The 16,714-nt window shown below is 27.7% G+C and overlaps 1 protein-coding gene across 4 annotated transcripts in view; it reads left to right on the top strand.

The window, feature by feature from the left end:
• LOC142334185 (serine protease inhibitor-like) overlaps positions 1–16,714 on the top strand; it is a 267,470-nt gene that overhangs the window by 36,953 nt on the left and 213,803 nt on the right. For all 4 annotated transcript variants that reach the window (XM_075382002.1, XM_075381998.1, XM_075382000.1 and 1 more), the window contains 4 exons: positions 409–536; positions 4,514–4,693; positions 10,729–10,936; positions 14,560–14,768. In XM_075382002.1, coding sequence (XP_075238117.1) covers positions 4,553–4,693; positions 10,729–10,936; positions 14,560–14,768 — 558 coding nt within the window. In that variant the 5' untranslated portion in view covers positions 409–536; positions 4,514–4,552. The remainder of the gene's footprint in view (positions 1–408; positions 537–4,513; positions 4,694–10,728; positions 10,937–14,559; positions 14,769–16,714) is intronic.

Below are 16,714 nucleotides of genomic sequence, written 5' to 3'. Positions count from 1 at the left end.
GTTTCTATGAGATGATTTGCAAATGTTGATTTTTATAAATAAGGCTTCCTTTCTCTAGATTTTAAACTAATTTTTATTTAAGAGTCACTCATATTTAGGAGAGCTAAACTAAAAAACTGAAAACCAAATCTCTGTTAAATAAAACCTGTCAAACTCAATTGTTAAGTTTTAAAATGGACTTTGTATTATTATATAAATTAGTGCCCAAATTATCTCTTAAAAATGATTAAATATGTTTAAGTATTTTTTTATTAGATTGAAGTAAGTTTCAGCTTGAAAATTCTCTCCAGAATGATGGAGTGTGTTTTTCTCTTCTTATAAGTGCAAGTGTTTTGTATAAGTAAACCTATCCACTTAAGCTTAGAATAAGTGTACCAATCTTTTTTAATTAATTTTTTTTTTTTTCAGTTATTGTACTAGCTTTCAGTATTCAATTACAAGTTTGTTGTGGTAATGATATCCAAGAAATTAACCTACAAAACAAGTATGACATTTTTAAACAATCAAATGGACCATTCTCTGATAACCTAATAAAAGTAAGTAAGAATATTATATTCAGACAACTCACATTCATGAACTGTTTACCTGTATTATAATTTTAACTAAAATAACAAAATATGTTTTCTTAAAAAAGAATTGTTTGAATATCCAAACATTTTAAAGTTATTGCCAGGAGATCGTGGTTCCAAGAGGTTACAGACTTTATGACACTTTTTAGTTTTTACCTCCTAAATAATATCACTCTCTAATAAAATAGAACAGTTTTATTAAAATATGATTTGAATATTGCATTATTTCAATTTTTCTGAATTGAGGTGGATAGATTGAATAATGTTGCAAGAATATTGTATAAGAATAAAGATGCAGTAGAATATTATTGATGTCAATGAATTCCATTAAGATTTCTTAATTTTTCACTACTGCCTATCATCATTTGTATTAGCTTGATTTTGAATGTAATCTAAATTTTAAATTATGAAAGTATTAGAGGTGCTCTTAATCAGGTAGGTTTGAAAGAAGTTTCATTTTAGTAAACAAATTACTTGTGGAAAAGTAAAAGACCCACAAACATCAGAGAAGCTTCTTAGGCTGGAACTAAACAAATTTTCAAAAGATACTAAAGAAATTGATGTTATTGATGAAGATGAGGTGCATTAATATTAATATCGAAAAGTGCATTCTCATGCACTTTGTGAAGATGATTCTATAGAGGGGTGGAATTTTATGAGAAATGTATTAGTTATTGTGAAGCAGATCTCCTCATTTCTCTATTTCCATTGTATGGTCTGATTAAGTATACTTTAAATTGAATGGCCTAGTAAACCATCTAGGCCTAACTATACTTATTGCTCTGATGAAAATTCTTGCTTAACTATGGAGGACCTCTGGATTTGGAGTTTAAGTTTTGTTTTGGGTCAAAAAACAAAGGAGTGTTGGGACTAGCTTTTCAACAGAAGTGTAACAGGCAATTCATATCTTGAAATGATATGAGGTGTTATTCCAGAGCTATTAAATAACCCTTTGTAATTTGTTTCACAGTAATATAGAGCACCTTCTCGCTATGTTCTTTAAGTTAGAAACTAACCTCAATCAAAATTTTCCTGAAAAAATCTAGGATGTAAAGGAAGAACAAAATGGCCACCACTTTCATGTGATTTACTGAATTGCAGTTTTTCATAATGGAAAATCATTAAAGTTGTGATATTTTTCTCAAATCAAATGACCTGAACTGCCTCAAGCTGTAAGTTGAAATCTCAGTTGATCTTATAAACTAGAACAAACTTACTAAAAAATATGTGGAATTCAGTGATTTAATGCTGCCATGAATGCATAAGGAAAATAAATTGAATATCTTTTTATTATTAGTTGGGAAAACTAACTTTTATTCACTCTATAGTTAAAAAAAATTATTATTTAATTTTGGCAACATTTTTTGATTTTATGATTCTATAGAATTTCAACCAAAAAATATTTTTTTTTTACTTTTAATTCAGACAAACAATGTTAACTTATGCCTTACTTATAATGTTAAAATATGCCTGCATGTCAGTGAATTTTGAACATTGCAATCTTGTCACATCAACACTAGACATTTCAATGTAGTCAAAGTGATTTTTTACTATATAATAGGTATGTTGTACTTTGTTACTTTTACTTTTTAGTTCTTTTTAGTTCTAGTCTTTGTTACTTTTATTTTTTATTACTTTGTGAATGCATAATTTTTTTTATTATTACTAAAGTTTAGTTAAATATAAACAGAAATTACTGAAGTTTGTAAGGAATTTGCAAATTAATTATCTAAAAATAACAAAAGATAAATAAATTAATAGTTGACTTATAGAGAATAATGGATGACAACAATTACTTTATATTTACACAAACAATATGAAAACCAAAAAAAAAAAATTAGTAACAAAAAAATGTCCGAATGTGGTGTGGTTTGTTGTACAGTTTTTGTCTGGAAAAAATGTGATATACTGTTTTAGAAAGTGAAATTGATGATTTATTTATCTGAACATTGTGATAGTGAATTTGTGTTTACTACTAATACATTTTTGTTTAGCAAACTGGGTATTAGTTTTTCTTGCAGACATTCTGAATAACTTTAGAAATTTGTTTCAGTGAAATGAAACTATATAGGCTTGATTTCTACATTGTGAATTAATCTGGAATAAAACTCATTTCACCTCCTACATGAAGTAATAAGTCGTGTTCTTTTGAACAGGACTATCATTTCTTTTGAACCTGTTACTTTATGTGACCAACTTTTACTGTTTTAATATTTTACTGAGAGTATAGCTACTGTGAACATAAGTTTCATTAATGTACATAATAGATGTACTTCATCCCTAAATTTATGAATTTGTTTAAGATACTGAAATCATAATATACATGTTGCGCTTTTCTATTAGAACTGATCTGTTTGTGTTTTTTCTTATTTAAATCCCACTGATTTTAAAATTTTACTTAAGATGTTTTATTTCTGCAAAAAAATAACTTTTCCTTCTTAAGTTTCAAAACCAGCTTCTAAAGTACAGGAGCACACTCGTCTGGGATGTAAAAAATGAGAACTCTGTCTAATAGGCGGTTTGTCTAAATCATCTATGCCGTTGACTTTTTCAGGCATGTTAAGTTTTTTGTGAGAGGATCTGAGAAAAGATCAATTGCCTTGTTTTTATTCAGATGCTTAATTCTTTTTAACATGTTAACAGATACTTTTGGGGTTTTTCAAAATCTTTCTAAGATCTTTTTGGGATGTCAGTAATGGCCATTTCTGGTATATATATATATATATTTAGGTACTATATTGTTATTGTATCTGGGCCCTGATAATGACACTTTGTTGAGCGCCCAAGAAAAAAAGTCTTGATTCCCTCAGTTATAAAATCAATCAAGATTGTTTATTTCTCTAGACTGCCTGTACAGTTATTTAATTTTTCGTAATTTTGAAATTTTCTTTCAGTTTTAGCAGTCAGTGACTGTAACTGTTTAGTAAAGAGTAATGTACACTTAGATAAATGAGTTACTACTCGTATGTTCTGTTTGTATAAATGAATCAGTGGAGTTCTGTAATTATAGAGTACTGGATGGATGAACGGCAAGACTGTATTTACTTTAGCATTGACCACCAGAGCTCAAAAGTAGGAGGTATACAACCTTAATATATGAATATAATCTCTGAAATTAAAAAAAAAAAAACTATTTGTAGACTTTATTGTTATTTTGTTTCTGGTAGTGATTTTAGATATTTTGAAGAATCAGTCTTACTTTTAATATTAGTCATATTTTTAATGGTATTAGGAAATAATATGCAAATATTATCATTCCAAAGAGAAAAGTCTTAATAACTATTTCAAAAATTAAAATTTAACACTAGACCTGGTTTTTGATTGTTGAACAATCATTATTAGTCAATACAGTGGAATTAATAAAACTAAATATAGTATAACAGAACTGAAGTACCTTAGAATTTTGGTATGTAAAACAAAATTTAGAAAAATAAAAGATTCTCTAATGTGGGATTACTAGATCCACATCTGAGAATTTTTTCACACATCCGAGAAATGTACAGAAAAATTAACTTAAAAAGAAGTATGGAATGTGGAATATTAGATCATGGTGAAGATGGGAAATGACTACTAAAAAACTGCATAAAATAAAAACAATTAGTGGAGACAAAAATTTGAATTGAACATTCCTGATTCTAAAAGACAGAAGATTGAGAAGTAAAAAAGAAAGAAAATCAATGCAAAATGATCTCATTGACTTTTTGTAGTACAATGATATTTCACTGGTATTATGAAATCACACAGGGTATGTTGTGTCTATTTTGTACATTTCATGAGTGTTTAACCTAAGTTCATATGATCTGATATAATAAAAATAAATGTTACTCCTACATATTTTTAATTCTTCAAAAATTAATATCACTCAAATGAAAATAATTCATAATGATTAAAGATAGTAAGTATATAAGCCTTGCTTGTTTATTGTTTTATTTTTTAATTTTCAGTCCTTTGGTCCAACAGATAATAATTTATTAATCAGCCCTATGAGTTTGCACTATGCTCTCAGTGCAATATCACTAGGAGCCAATGAACAATCACTTACAGAAATAAAAAATGTATGTCACCTTCCTGATGATGAAAGTAAGATGAAATCAGCATTTAAAGAATTCACAGATTTATTAAAGGTATGTATTCATCATTAATTTTTTTTTTTTTTTTTTTAAAATTGTAATCATTCAGAAAACATGATGAATGTGTTTAAATCAGTGCAAATTTTTAGTAATATTTAGCTACCATAAAATAAAATAATATTGTTCGACATGTAACTAATTCTTAATTGTCCTGGATCAACAGAGATAGAGCCAAAAACTATAAATATACATTTATTATATAAAAAAAAATTCATATAAGAAATAGTCTTTTGGTAATAAAATATTTTAGCTGGAACGTTAGAAAAACTTGTATGATACAAAAAAATGTTTTATTTATTTATAACTAGATTTAAATACATTCTTTATAATAGCTGTATTAATTGTCTACTGGTGATTTCTCTAAGTGTTTTATGGTTTAATTGAACACATCTATACAACACAGAATTCTGGGATAGGTTTTGAACAGTGAACCTATATTCTCGAAAGGCTTTTCAGTATTTTTAAGAAAATAGATATGTTGCAGAATATATTTTAGTAACCAAAGCAAAATCAGTTGTTACAAATGTCTCACCCATCCTGGAACTTCATTAATTATTCAGGATATCTGGAACTCCCAAAGAATCACAAGTGGATTCTTTGGGAGTAGCTTATATAGTAAGCTACTATATATATATAGTAATGAGGTTTTCTCATTTTGTGGTCTCATTCTGAGTAGATAGTTCCTTTCCCTTTTCTTTGATCTCTTCTTTCGTCTTTCTCAAGTGTCTGCTTTTCAGTTAAAGGTAGCTCTCCTAATCCTTCTTAATTACAAAACATTATGTGCTAAATAGGAGGTTTAATTAGGCTCAAAACTTTAAGAGGTTTAAGAGGCTCAATTAAGGAGTACTCACCAGTTAATACTATTTTCCTATGTTATAGAATTATATTGATGTGTCATTTCAAAATATACGAGAACTCTTAATAAAATTTGTAATGTTTACCTGCTATTTTGTTTGCAAAATTGGAGATATAAGTCGACAAGGGCCAGGTGCATATTCGGAGAGTTTATGTACTACTTCTGCATACAACCACATTCCAGTGATACTAGTAAAGTAACTGCAATTCTGCCGTGACATTAGATTACTTTTTTTAACATTATTGTCTTGTGTGTATGGACCCAGACCATATCATGAGAGTGTTACATAACATTATATTATTTGTTAGGCTTTATTTATATCAATTTCATATTAATGAATTAATTGATGTCATTTTAATTTCAGTGTTTAATAATAAAACATCAGTTTTTCTTCTGCTTAATTACAGCTATTTTTCTATAAATAATGAATTTTATATTTTGTAATAAGAGCAATTGTTTTCTTAGTCAATGTAGTTTAAAACATAAGCATGATGAAAATATATCGTATTAGAAAAAGTACATACAAGTAAATAAAGTATAAATTTCTTAAATCAATTGTTTTGGTTTAAGTAATGACGAACAGAGACGCGCGAGTCATAGAATTATGGGTTAAAATGTTAAAATAAGAGTGTAATTACAAGCATTACGTAATTTGTAGATGTGCTATTACTAATAAACACAAATATTTGTGTTCTGTTCTTATATCTGTTCTTTGCATTTGAAATTGCAACAGTTGTTACTTAAGAGTAGTCGTGTTAAGATGTCAAGTGAATGCGGATAACCTCTTCATAGTCAAGCATGTTGTCTCGCGTTTGACGTTATTAAGTTCATAGACAAAAAAAAAATGGATTATCGGTGCCTTTTGTGAAAACGATGGAACTTGCTTGTAGAATGCTATACTTAAGCTTGTCTACAGTAATTGATATCAAGAAAATTACAAAGCAGAGGTTTGTGTTTTTCTATCACTAGCCTCTGGCTAGTGATTCTCAAATTCAAATGCCAAAGAAAAAAAATATATATATTCCTCATAATAAATACGAAATAGATGATCTCTCGACTGATGTGTTATTAGAAGGGAATTTCTTAAATATTTTGAATTCTATGAGGAAATATGTACTAAATGAAAATTACACAGTTTTTGTTATGAGGAACTAAACTTTACCACTAGTAGGGAAACACTAAAGAAAATCATAAAATCTAGAGGTTTTCAATTCAGGAAGTGTAAAAACGGTGGGATGATTTTATGCCGAGTTGATATAATCACGAAACGGGCATTTTTTTTTTAGGCGTCAGAAAAAATGCAACTTCTGAGCAAAAGAGACTGCTTGTATACTTAGATGAAACATGGGTGCACACACATTATATTGTAAAAAATATGGCAAAATGATGAAGTACCAGGTGTTTTTATTAATAGTAATGCTGGTGACTGTTTAATTGTGGCTCATGATGATGAAGACATGGGATTCATAGATAGTGCTTTGTTAATGTACAATTCCTAGAGTAAAACAGAAGATTACCATAAAGAAATGAACAATGAAAATTTTTTGATGTATATTGAAAAGCAAGTTATCCCAGGACTATCGACAAATTGTATTTTAGTCATAGATGATACAACTTACCATAATAAACAAAAATTTAACCCCTGTCATCCAATTCATTGAAAAAAGATATTCAAGAATTGCTCCAAAAAAATTAAATTAACTACGACCAAGAACTTTTAGAAAATATCAAACTACACCAACCAGAACCGCAATATGAATTAGATGACATACTAAATAACAAAGTAATTACAGTGCTTAAATTGCCATCTTACCACTGAGATTTTAACCCAACTGAATTTATTTGGAATTTAGTTTTAAAAAAAAATTTGAGACCTGAATATGTCCCTCAAGTCATTCAGAACTGAGAACGTTACATTATTTACAATTTCATCAATTACTGTAGAAGACTAAAAAAGATCAGTGTCAAAAGTTTTGGAGATAATGGATTATTACTGGAAAGCAGATGCATTAATGGAAGAGTCCACTGAAAGCATAATTATAAATATAGGGATGGACGATGCTGAGACATCAGGTAGTGAAGACGAAGTGGAAATTAATTCCGATGAAAGTGAAACTGAGTCAAGCTCAGAAATTGAGGGTTGTTGGCCTGTTAACAGATGATAATTCTACAGAAACTGCAGACAAAATTGTTAAGAACTGTATTAAGGTAGTATATATAGTCTAATTATTTAGTAAATTAATATAAAAATATTTTTATTTTTTATTCCGCAACTGAATTCATCCTCCATGAATATAAACTTTGCCTTGTCGATTTGTAAAATAATTTTTTTTCTGTTAGACATTTATTTTTATGTAAAAAGTATTCATTGAACAGAAAGAAACCTCCTAGTATTTACTGATAAAAAGTTGTTTATTTCATTTTTCATATAATATGAACTTACTTACATAAATGTGTGGACTATCTCTTAATTCATAATCTAGGTTTGACATACTAAAAGTATAGGTTGTTTACTACATTCTCTAAGAATATGTTTATCCTGCAAGATTGATTTCTTTTTTCAGCAAAATTATTTTATCAATTTTTTTTTTATGAAAGAAAAAAACAAAATTTAAACTTACTGGAATAAAGAAAGCAATGATGGCAACTTTTTTGTTAATTTTATTTTTTTCTAATATTATAAAACAGAATAAATATTTTTTCAATTCTAAGAAAATGAAAAAAAGAAGGTTTTTAACAAAACGTTTTACTCTTTTAAAGATAATTTTTCCTTTATATTATTCTTTTTATCAGTATTGTATTTGCTAAGTTTTTTTATGTATTAAACCTAAATACAGTCATTTTTATTTTGTAAGAATAAAAAAGAAGATTATATATATATATATATATATATATATATATATATATGTATCAACTACATTGATTTCCCTAGCATTGATTGATTTATCACCAATTACAGAGAAAGGTGAAGTAATGGTGAAGAATAAAACAGTTAAAAGACTGTCTATGTAGTCTTAAAAACTTGAGCTGACTATTAAAAATCATCATCTGCATTTGCTTCAGTAATAATATTAATAAAATTGAGGGGATCTATGTAAAAAGAGTGTATGAAAGTATGCGCTCTTTTTAGGGAGATGATGTTTTTAGATTCTCCATGACTTTCTTTGTTTGTCTGTAAAGTTTCATTTCATTTTATTTTTATTTGCTGAAATTAAGTAAACAGTGACATATGCTATTTACTTGGTAGGTAGTAATTTTGAGGTTATACTAATAGTAATATTGGAGTTCAGTGTGCTTTTATTTTGATCTTATTAGTTCTTTCAAAAATGAGTAGTGAATCAGATGAAAATATTTTAAGTGATAATGTAGGTATTAGTGAAAAAAAAAAATCATAAAAATCAGCCTGAAAAAATGTGATGACAACAAAACACAAAGATATTCAGGTGAAGCATATTATTTCTTATTCTGGTAAGAAAGATTCTGGCAAACCATTTAAAGTTCTTTTGGATTGTTGCAAAGAAATATGCTGTAAAAGAAAAAATGTTGAAAACCAAGAGAGCCTGTATAATAAATTTTTTGTGAGGGTGGTAAAAAACAGCAAGATGTCTACTAGCTGGATTAATGCAGTGTAAATCTTCTTCCACTTATGTAGGTGATAAGTGCAAAAGGGAAAATATTTGGAAGGACAGTGTGAAAATGAGTGGTTCAGAAACAAATTGTTCATCAAAAATTTTTACATGCTGTCCATCAAGTTTCAGAGAAAAGTTTATGTATTATCCATCAGAAAATCCAAAATAATGAATCATTTGGAGAGAAACCCATCAAAATAGACCTTGTTCAATAGATAATAATGTTTGGAATCTAGTTAAAGAGCATTATAACACTTATTCCTTGTAGAGAGTCCCATTACTCAAGAAATAAATCAAGTAAGAGGCATTTTAAAAATCTAAATCTGTATCCCAAAAAGTTAACAAAATGTAACAAATGTTTAAAGAATTTTATAAAGAAAAACTAATCAGGAGTTAGAAAACCTTTTACAAGACATACCATAAGTTTTTTAAAATTGAGTTAAAATATGGGTTGTCATTACCTAAAACAGATTTTTGCGATTTCTGTTCAGAAAGCAAAATGAAATTGTTAAATAACACAAATGATACTTGTAAAGTCCAGTACAAGATGCATTTAAGAAAGTATTATGCCTACAAAAAAATAAAGGAAGAGATGATAGAGAAGTGTGAAGAGAATAACACTCAGATACTTGTGCACGGCTGATGTGGGTGTATTATTTAATGTACGCTGCCCATGATGATGACAGCAGTAACTTATATTACTTTTTGGAAACTGAATCCAAGAAAAATCCTGACAACGTGTGTTCATTTTGACATAGTAAATGAGCAGCGACAACTTATACTGGAACATTTATGACTTTTACATTCTTCAGGAAAAAAGATATCAACATGGGCATTCCCAAAAAATTACCTGAGGAAGATTGTTCAAACTAATGCATTGAAAGAGACTGATATGAGAAGTTCATTTAAGTTTTTAGAACCAAAAGCTATTAGTTGGTTCGAACAAGTATTTCAAGTTTTATGTTTTTTTTTTTTTAAATATATGTATATATATTTGATAATTTGCTTTTTTTTTTTGAACGTAAATACGTTTCAATAATACTATATTTACTTATTTTTTGTGTTAACTAATCATTTTTGAGTACTATATAAGTAGCCATCTATGCAGGAAGGGCATATAAGAAACATGGCCGAAGATCATTTCTCTAAAAAGGGCTTATGAAAATAAATTTTCTTCAGCATTTTTTATATTAATTTATCAAAATAAGTAAATTTCAATATATGATTAAAAAAATGGTGTGTAAATTTAAGACTTCTCATTTGGGCCTCAAAACCAGATATTCGGTTATTTATGAGTTAAAAGCATTACAAATCTAACACCTTGTTTTCTCAAAACATGATTTTTTTGAATACGCCCTTTTTACATAGACCTCAATTATAATCATCCTGTTTTGTTTTCTTTACAATTTTCCTCATTCAGTAATTAAGCAATGACTGAGTCACTAAAGAACAACAGTTTTTGACTTTAAATTTTTTAACTTATTATTTTCTGACTTCCTTTTTTTGAAATCCGTTATTAATTATTGTATTTTTTCTTGGTACAGAATGATAAAAATGTAGAAATGTTTACTGCAATTTTTGTTGATAAAGAATTTCCATTAACTGACAGTTTCCATAATGATCTAACAAGTAATTTTGATGCTAGTGTAAAATCTCTTGACTTTAAACATAACCCAGAAGATTCACAAGTAACAATCAATAACTTTGTTGATAATAAAACCAACCATTTAGTACACGATTTGTTTCCAGCAGGTAAACATTATAATTTTTTTTAAAATAAATCTATTTTTACAGTTAATTTTAATTTTGTAGTTAATAATTTTATACTTTGTATTTTTAATTTTTATAGTTAATTTTTTATTATAGTTTGATAGTTATACAAATTTTCATGTATAGAGACTATGTTTGTTGACCAGCCATCAAGTGAAGTCAGTTTTTACTGAGCTGCCAACACTAATAATATGATGTATACTGATTACTAAGAGTTAATGAACACCAACAACTTTGGTATTTATGTAAGCCAGTAAAATATATCCCCAATGATATAAGTGCTCATACAGTTCACCACATTAATTGTATTGTTTTTATCTAATGTATGTATTTTCTCTTAAGAATACTTGAGGTCATCATAGTGTTCATTGTTTTCACTACACCATTTGATTATTTGAAAAGTTACTACATCTATTATTCAACAGCTATTAGTCCCATCATATTTTTGTTTGCAGGTATATACACCATTCTTGGGGGGAACCTTTTTAAAATTATTTTCAAAGGGGTGGAACCCACCATCTCTACAACATCTTTCCCAACTCAAAAATCTTCATTGGCAATGGTAACATTTAATTACATTAATTGACAACCTGAAAAAAATAATGAATTTCAGTGAAAAGAAAATTAAAATCCACCCATCCCTTCACTCAGCAGATGCGAATAACCATTTGGGGTAGTACTTTTTTTAAATTTCAGTACAACAAAAATAACTATTACATGATATTATTTATTAAACCATTTGAAATAATCATAATCTGTGGATTAAAACTGTGAAAATTATTTTTTAAATTACAATACAAAATTTCACCCTTAAATGTTTTTCTAAATTATTGAGGGTTAAAAACTTTTTTATTTTAAAAGAGATGATGTAGCTTGTGACACGTCATTGGAAGGCCCTTTGAGTGACAAGTAATTTGGTTCACTGGTATTGAAGTTATGATTAAAAATGTGTTTTTTAGATTATGTTGGGATACAGTGTTACTGGCCCAAAGCATTAGGTCTAAAATCACCCAATCTTGCTAAAAATATGGTTTTTAGGATTCTCCAGCATTGAAAAAATGTATCAGTAAACAGTATTATTACATCATTAAAACATATGAACCGAATAATATTTTACCAACTTCTTTGCTGGTAACATGTTGAAAAAAATTACCAGATAAACTTAATGATTAAATAAAAATTAATTCATAAATGAATAACTGTTAATCAAAAATACAGCTTAATCATTCATTGGTTAATTTTGTTATGGAGGTTTTTAACAATAAGAGTCCTTAAGAAATAATAAGTGAAACACATTATTTTTACCTCAGTAAAATAAAACTATCAACTTTTAAATCATTTGTTAAAAATAATTCCCATTTTCTTGTAGACAATAATAAAGTCTTTGTTGAAATTCACATCTAACTTTTCCCCGATGGGGAGTCTTACTCTTTAAGACTTAAGGGTATGGCATCCCTACGGCCCTAACCTCTGCAGCTTTTCTTCCTACTATACCCTGAGCTGCTGAACTCTTTTCACTATACACGTACACTACACAAATGACAGCATATACCCTTACACAACTACAGAACAACATCCTATACTGTTTCTTCTTACACATAGACTTGGTGATGTTGCAACACCTTACGAAGTGCAACCGTAACCCAAGGTGGGAACTATTGAGCCTATGGGTGAATGGCTCTATATAGTGAGTCTTGCATAATGTCCTCTGGGCACCTGGGCAAACCCAGTTGTATTTAGCTCAAGCTCCAGTACATGTGTGCTCTGCTGGAGTGGTCTGTTATATCGCCAGTACTCATGGGACCAGAATTACAAGTCTAAACGAAACTCCTATGATGGTTGGTGGTCCATTTGAAAAACATCACCATAGAATTGATTGTATAAATAAGTAATATTGTAATTATGATGTTATACTTAAAAAGGTTAATAAAAAATTATTATAATAGCAAAATAAGAGTTATGTTATTAAAATAAATTGGAAGAAACATTACGTTCCAAAACTACTTACAAAAAATATTATTCAAAATCTTAAATATAGATAGCTGTTTCAATTGTTAATCAATCATCAATAGACACTATGGAAAATTATAATAAAATGTATGTAGTTAGATAAATGAAAACAGAGTAATAATAAAAGAAAATTACAAAACACTACAAAATAGCATATTTAGCTGGATTTTAAAAAAAAGGTGGGTTAAGAATGAAAAGTAAATGTAAAATAAATACAAACAACTGTTGTTGCTGCAGATAGTTCCAATAGAAAGTGTAAATTTAGCCTAAAAACATCTAATCTATTTAAGCTTTCAATTCAAACTGCAATCCCATCATGACTTTTATATGTTGGGTAGATAAAACTTTCAATAAAAATAAAGAAAGCAAGAACCTTAAGCCAGTCAACAAGATATCCCCTGTGAACAGATTTATGTGATGAGGATCACCACAGCTTAATGTTCTTGTAACTGAAAATGTTTACAAGATTTATAATAAATTTTAATTCAAATTCATTCAGATAACTGTTCCGTATAGTTCAATAGTGAAATATCTGCTTCATTAACTATAACAAATTTCTTCTCTCATATTAATAGGATTTTGTAGTTTAGATGCTTAGGTTTATACTTTTCATTTTGCCTAAAGTGGCAACACTGGTTGTATTTTTTGCTCTTATTCTAAAAATACCATTACAAGTACTAATTTTATAGTGTTTCATAAATAGGTCTTGTCTAATGTTTATATGTCAATTAATATTTATTATTATTTCTTCATCCTTTTCTATTTGTTTATTTAATTTTACTTATTTATTATTAGTACACACACACACACCCACCCACACACACACACACACAACACACATACACACACACACACAGAGAGAGAGAGAGAGAGAGAGAGAGAGAGAGAGAGAGAGACTTTTCCCTAAGATGATGATTGCTTAATAATCAAAATAGTTACTTACGTTTAGATTTTAGGTAAAGATTTTTAAGCAGTTTTTGAACATTTTCTTGATTCTCCATTTTATTTCAAGTAGCGTTCAACATAACCCTTTTTTAATGTCATAACAATTGTTTAAATGCATAATACTTGGTACAGAAGTTCACAAAGAAAAACTTTTCAAATAAAAACTTTGATTGTTTTCAACAAAGTTGTTGAATTTCTAAATTCATAGTAACAATTTCAGAGACCTCTCCTTGGTTTCTCAAATTTACATCAGAATGAGTCTACTGTGTATGGGTATAAATTTACTTCAAAATGAGTCTACTGGACTTGTATGGTGTATTTTGGTATAAATGTTTTAAGGACTTAATTTTGAAATCATATTCAAAAGAGAATATAGAAACAAAAATTCAAAATGGCTTTATTATTCACACTGATTTTTGAATCTATGGAAAACATAAGTTATTCAATATTTTATTTTAATTTAAAATTATGTTATTTCTGTAATAAATATTTAATTGATATTATCCAAATTATTATTGCAGTTTTCTGCTAGTCTATGTAAAAAATAATAATAGATGAAATTTAATAGTCATTATTTTACAATACTACCTTATAAATTAGTTAAAAATTTACATTATTTTTAAAAACTCTATTAAAACCACTTATTTTAGGTGCTATCAGCGTGGATACAAAATCTGTGCTTGTAAATACAATTCACTTCAAGGCTAAATGGATTTATCCTTTTGATGAAACAGTTAAGAGTACCTTTCATGGATTGGATAAAGATTATAAGACAGATATTATGTACCTTCCAGCAACTAATTTACGATATAAAAATGATTTTGAATTAAAGGCTCAGTTACTGGAGGTGCCATATGAGGTAACTTGTATTTTAGAAACCTGTAATCTAGCGAATCTAAAATATGTATATAATCTATAATCTGTAATCTAGAATATTGTGATAGCATCAAGATATCATTTTTTCTCACTTTCATCCAAGTGATGTCTTAGTAGAGTAATTTCTGAAACAACCTAGTGATTATTTATGCAAAGAGCATAGGGTTAGCATACCAAAACCTATGCATAACAGCACACGATTAGACTTCAGTACAGTAGGCTGTTGAATACATTTTTTGAATTACAATATTAGTGCTGGATATGCACCTTACCAATCTGGTCTTATTGCCAAATACAAAATGATAAAACAAGCAGTATGTTATAGGTCAGCGGTAACCATGTGTTGCTTGTATAGATAATCTACAGTTTCAGAAGTTACTGTACTAGGACAACTTTGTGATGATAAATGGAGATAAATGTTACTTAGATGCCATACCACCAAATGTGTGTGTGTGTGTGTGTGTGCACGGGCGCACGGGCGCACGCGTGTATATATATATATATATACACACATTTTTCAGCCTCCGCAAAGTATAGAATTAAAATAATATTATGACAACAATTAGAAATATATTTAAACAAAATTATTTTGAATTTAATGGAACCTGTTATACACAAGAAAATGTTTTGTTCATGGGATTTCCCTTATCTGCTGTAATGTCAGAAATTTATCTGCAGGAATATGAAAGTAGAATAGCCTATGGCATAAATAACATACATAAAATGTTATTGTGGGTCAGATACATAGATGATATTTTAGTTACATATGAATCAGTTATAAATAACAAACATGAAATAATTTTAAATAAATTAAATTCTTACTATAAAACATTAAAATTTACATATGAAATGGAACATAACACAAAAATAAATTATTTAGATATAAATATTAAAATAAATATAAACAATAAAATAAAGTACTGGAGTATATAGAAAACATACCTCAAATGAAATCATTATAAACAAAAATTCTAACCATTCTGGGTCCCAAAAAATTAATATTTTCTAAAACATGATAAACAGAGCTATAAAATACATAAACAATAAACAGAAATTGTGTAATGAAATAAATAGAATATAAAATATAGCCATAAAAATGGATATCATACATCATTAATTGATAATATGTATAAAAAATATAGTTCAGAACTTTTCAATAACACAAACATTACTACATTAATATCCATAAATAAAAATAGAAACAGTGAAAATATTTATGTAAAATATTCCTACACAAATAAAACTATAGAAAACTTGATTGATGCATATAATAATAAAAATATAAATCTGTTTATAGGCCTGATAACCATATAATAAAACATTTAAAATATTATAATAATAAAAAAGTAAGAAATAAATATGATTCTTCCGGTATTTATAAAATAAAATGCAACAATTGCAAAAAGATATATATTAGTAAAATGAATAGGTCTTTTAAAGATAGATTTAATGAACATATTAGATCATTTAAAAGTAGAAAAATAGGTATCTCAAATGTAGCTGACCGTTTAATAAATAATAATCATAATATAACTAGTTTAGAAAATAATCTAAAAAGTAAATATTGAACATGCAAATACTAATAAAAAATTAGAAATTCTAGAAAAAATTGTATATATAGACATAAACGTAATTTCATAAATCTGTAAACAGAATTTGATGGGGACATTCTTATTAAAATTATTTAAGATGGCACAAAAAAAGATATTGATAAATTAATAGTTATTGCAATACTTTTTCATTCTTGTGACTGAACAGATATTTGTTCTGAAATTTTTTAAATGTTTTATTAACAAACAATTTTTACAAAATAAAATGTAAAAAGCTGAAATCAATGTGTAAATTGTAAACAAATAAGAATTTATAAAAAAAATATATATCACTGAAGGTGGGCTTGGGCTGGAAAACGTTTTGATGAACGTAAAAAAG

The sequence above is a fragment of the Lycorma delicatula genome, chromosome 1 (genome assembly GCF_047948215.1).
Source record: "Lycorma delicatula isolate Av1 chromosome 1, ASM4794821v1, whole genome shotgun sequence".
NCBI lineage: Eukaryota > Metazoa > Arthropoda > Insecta > Hemiptera > Fulgoridae > Lycorma > Lycorma delicatula.
The sequence above is the reverse complement of the archived record's forward strand: the minus strand, read 5'-3'. Positions and strand labels throughout refer to the sequence as shown.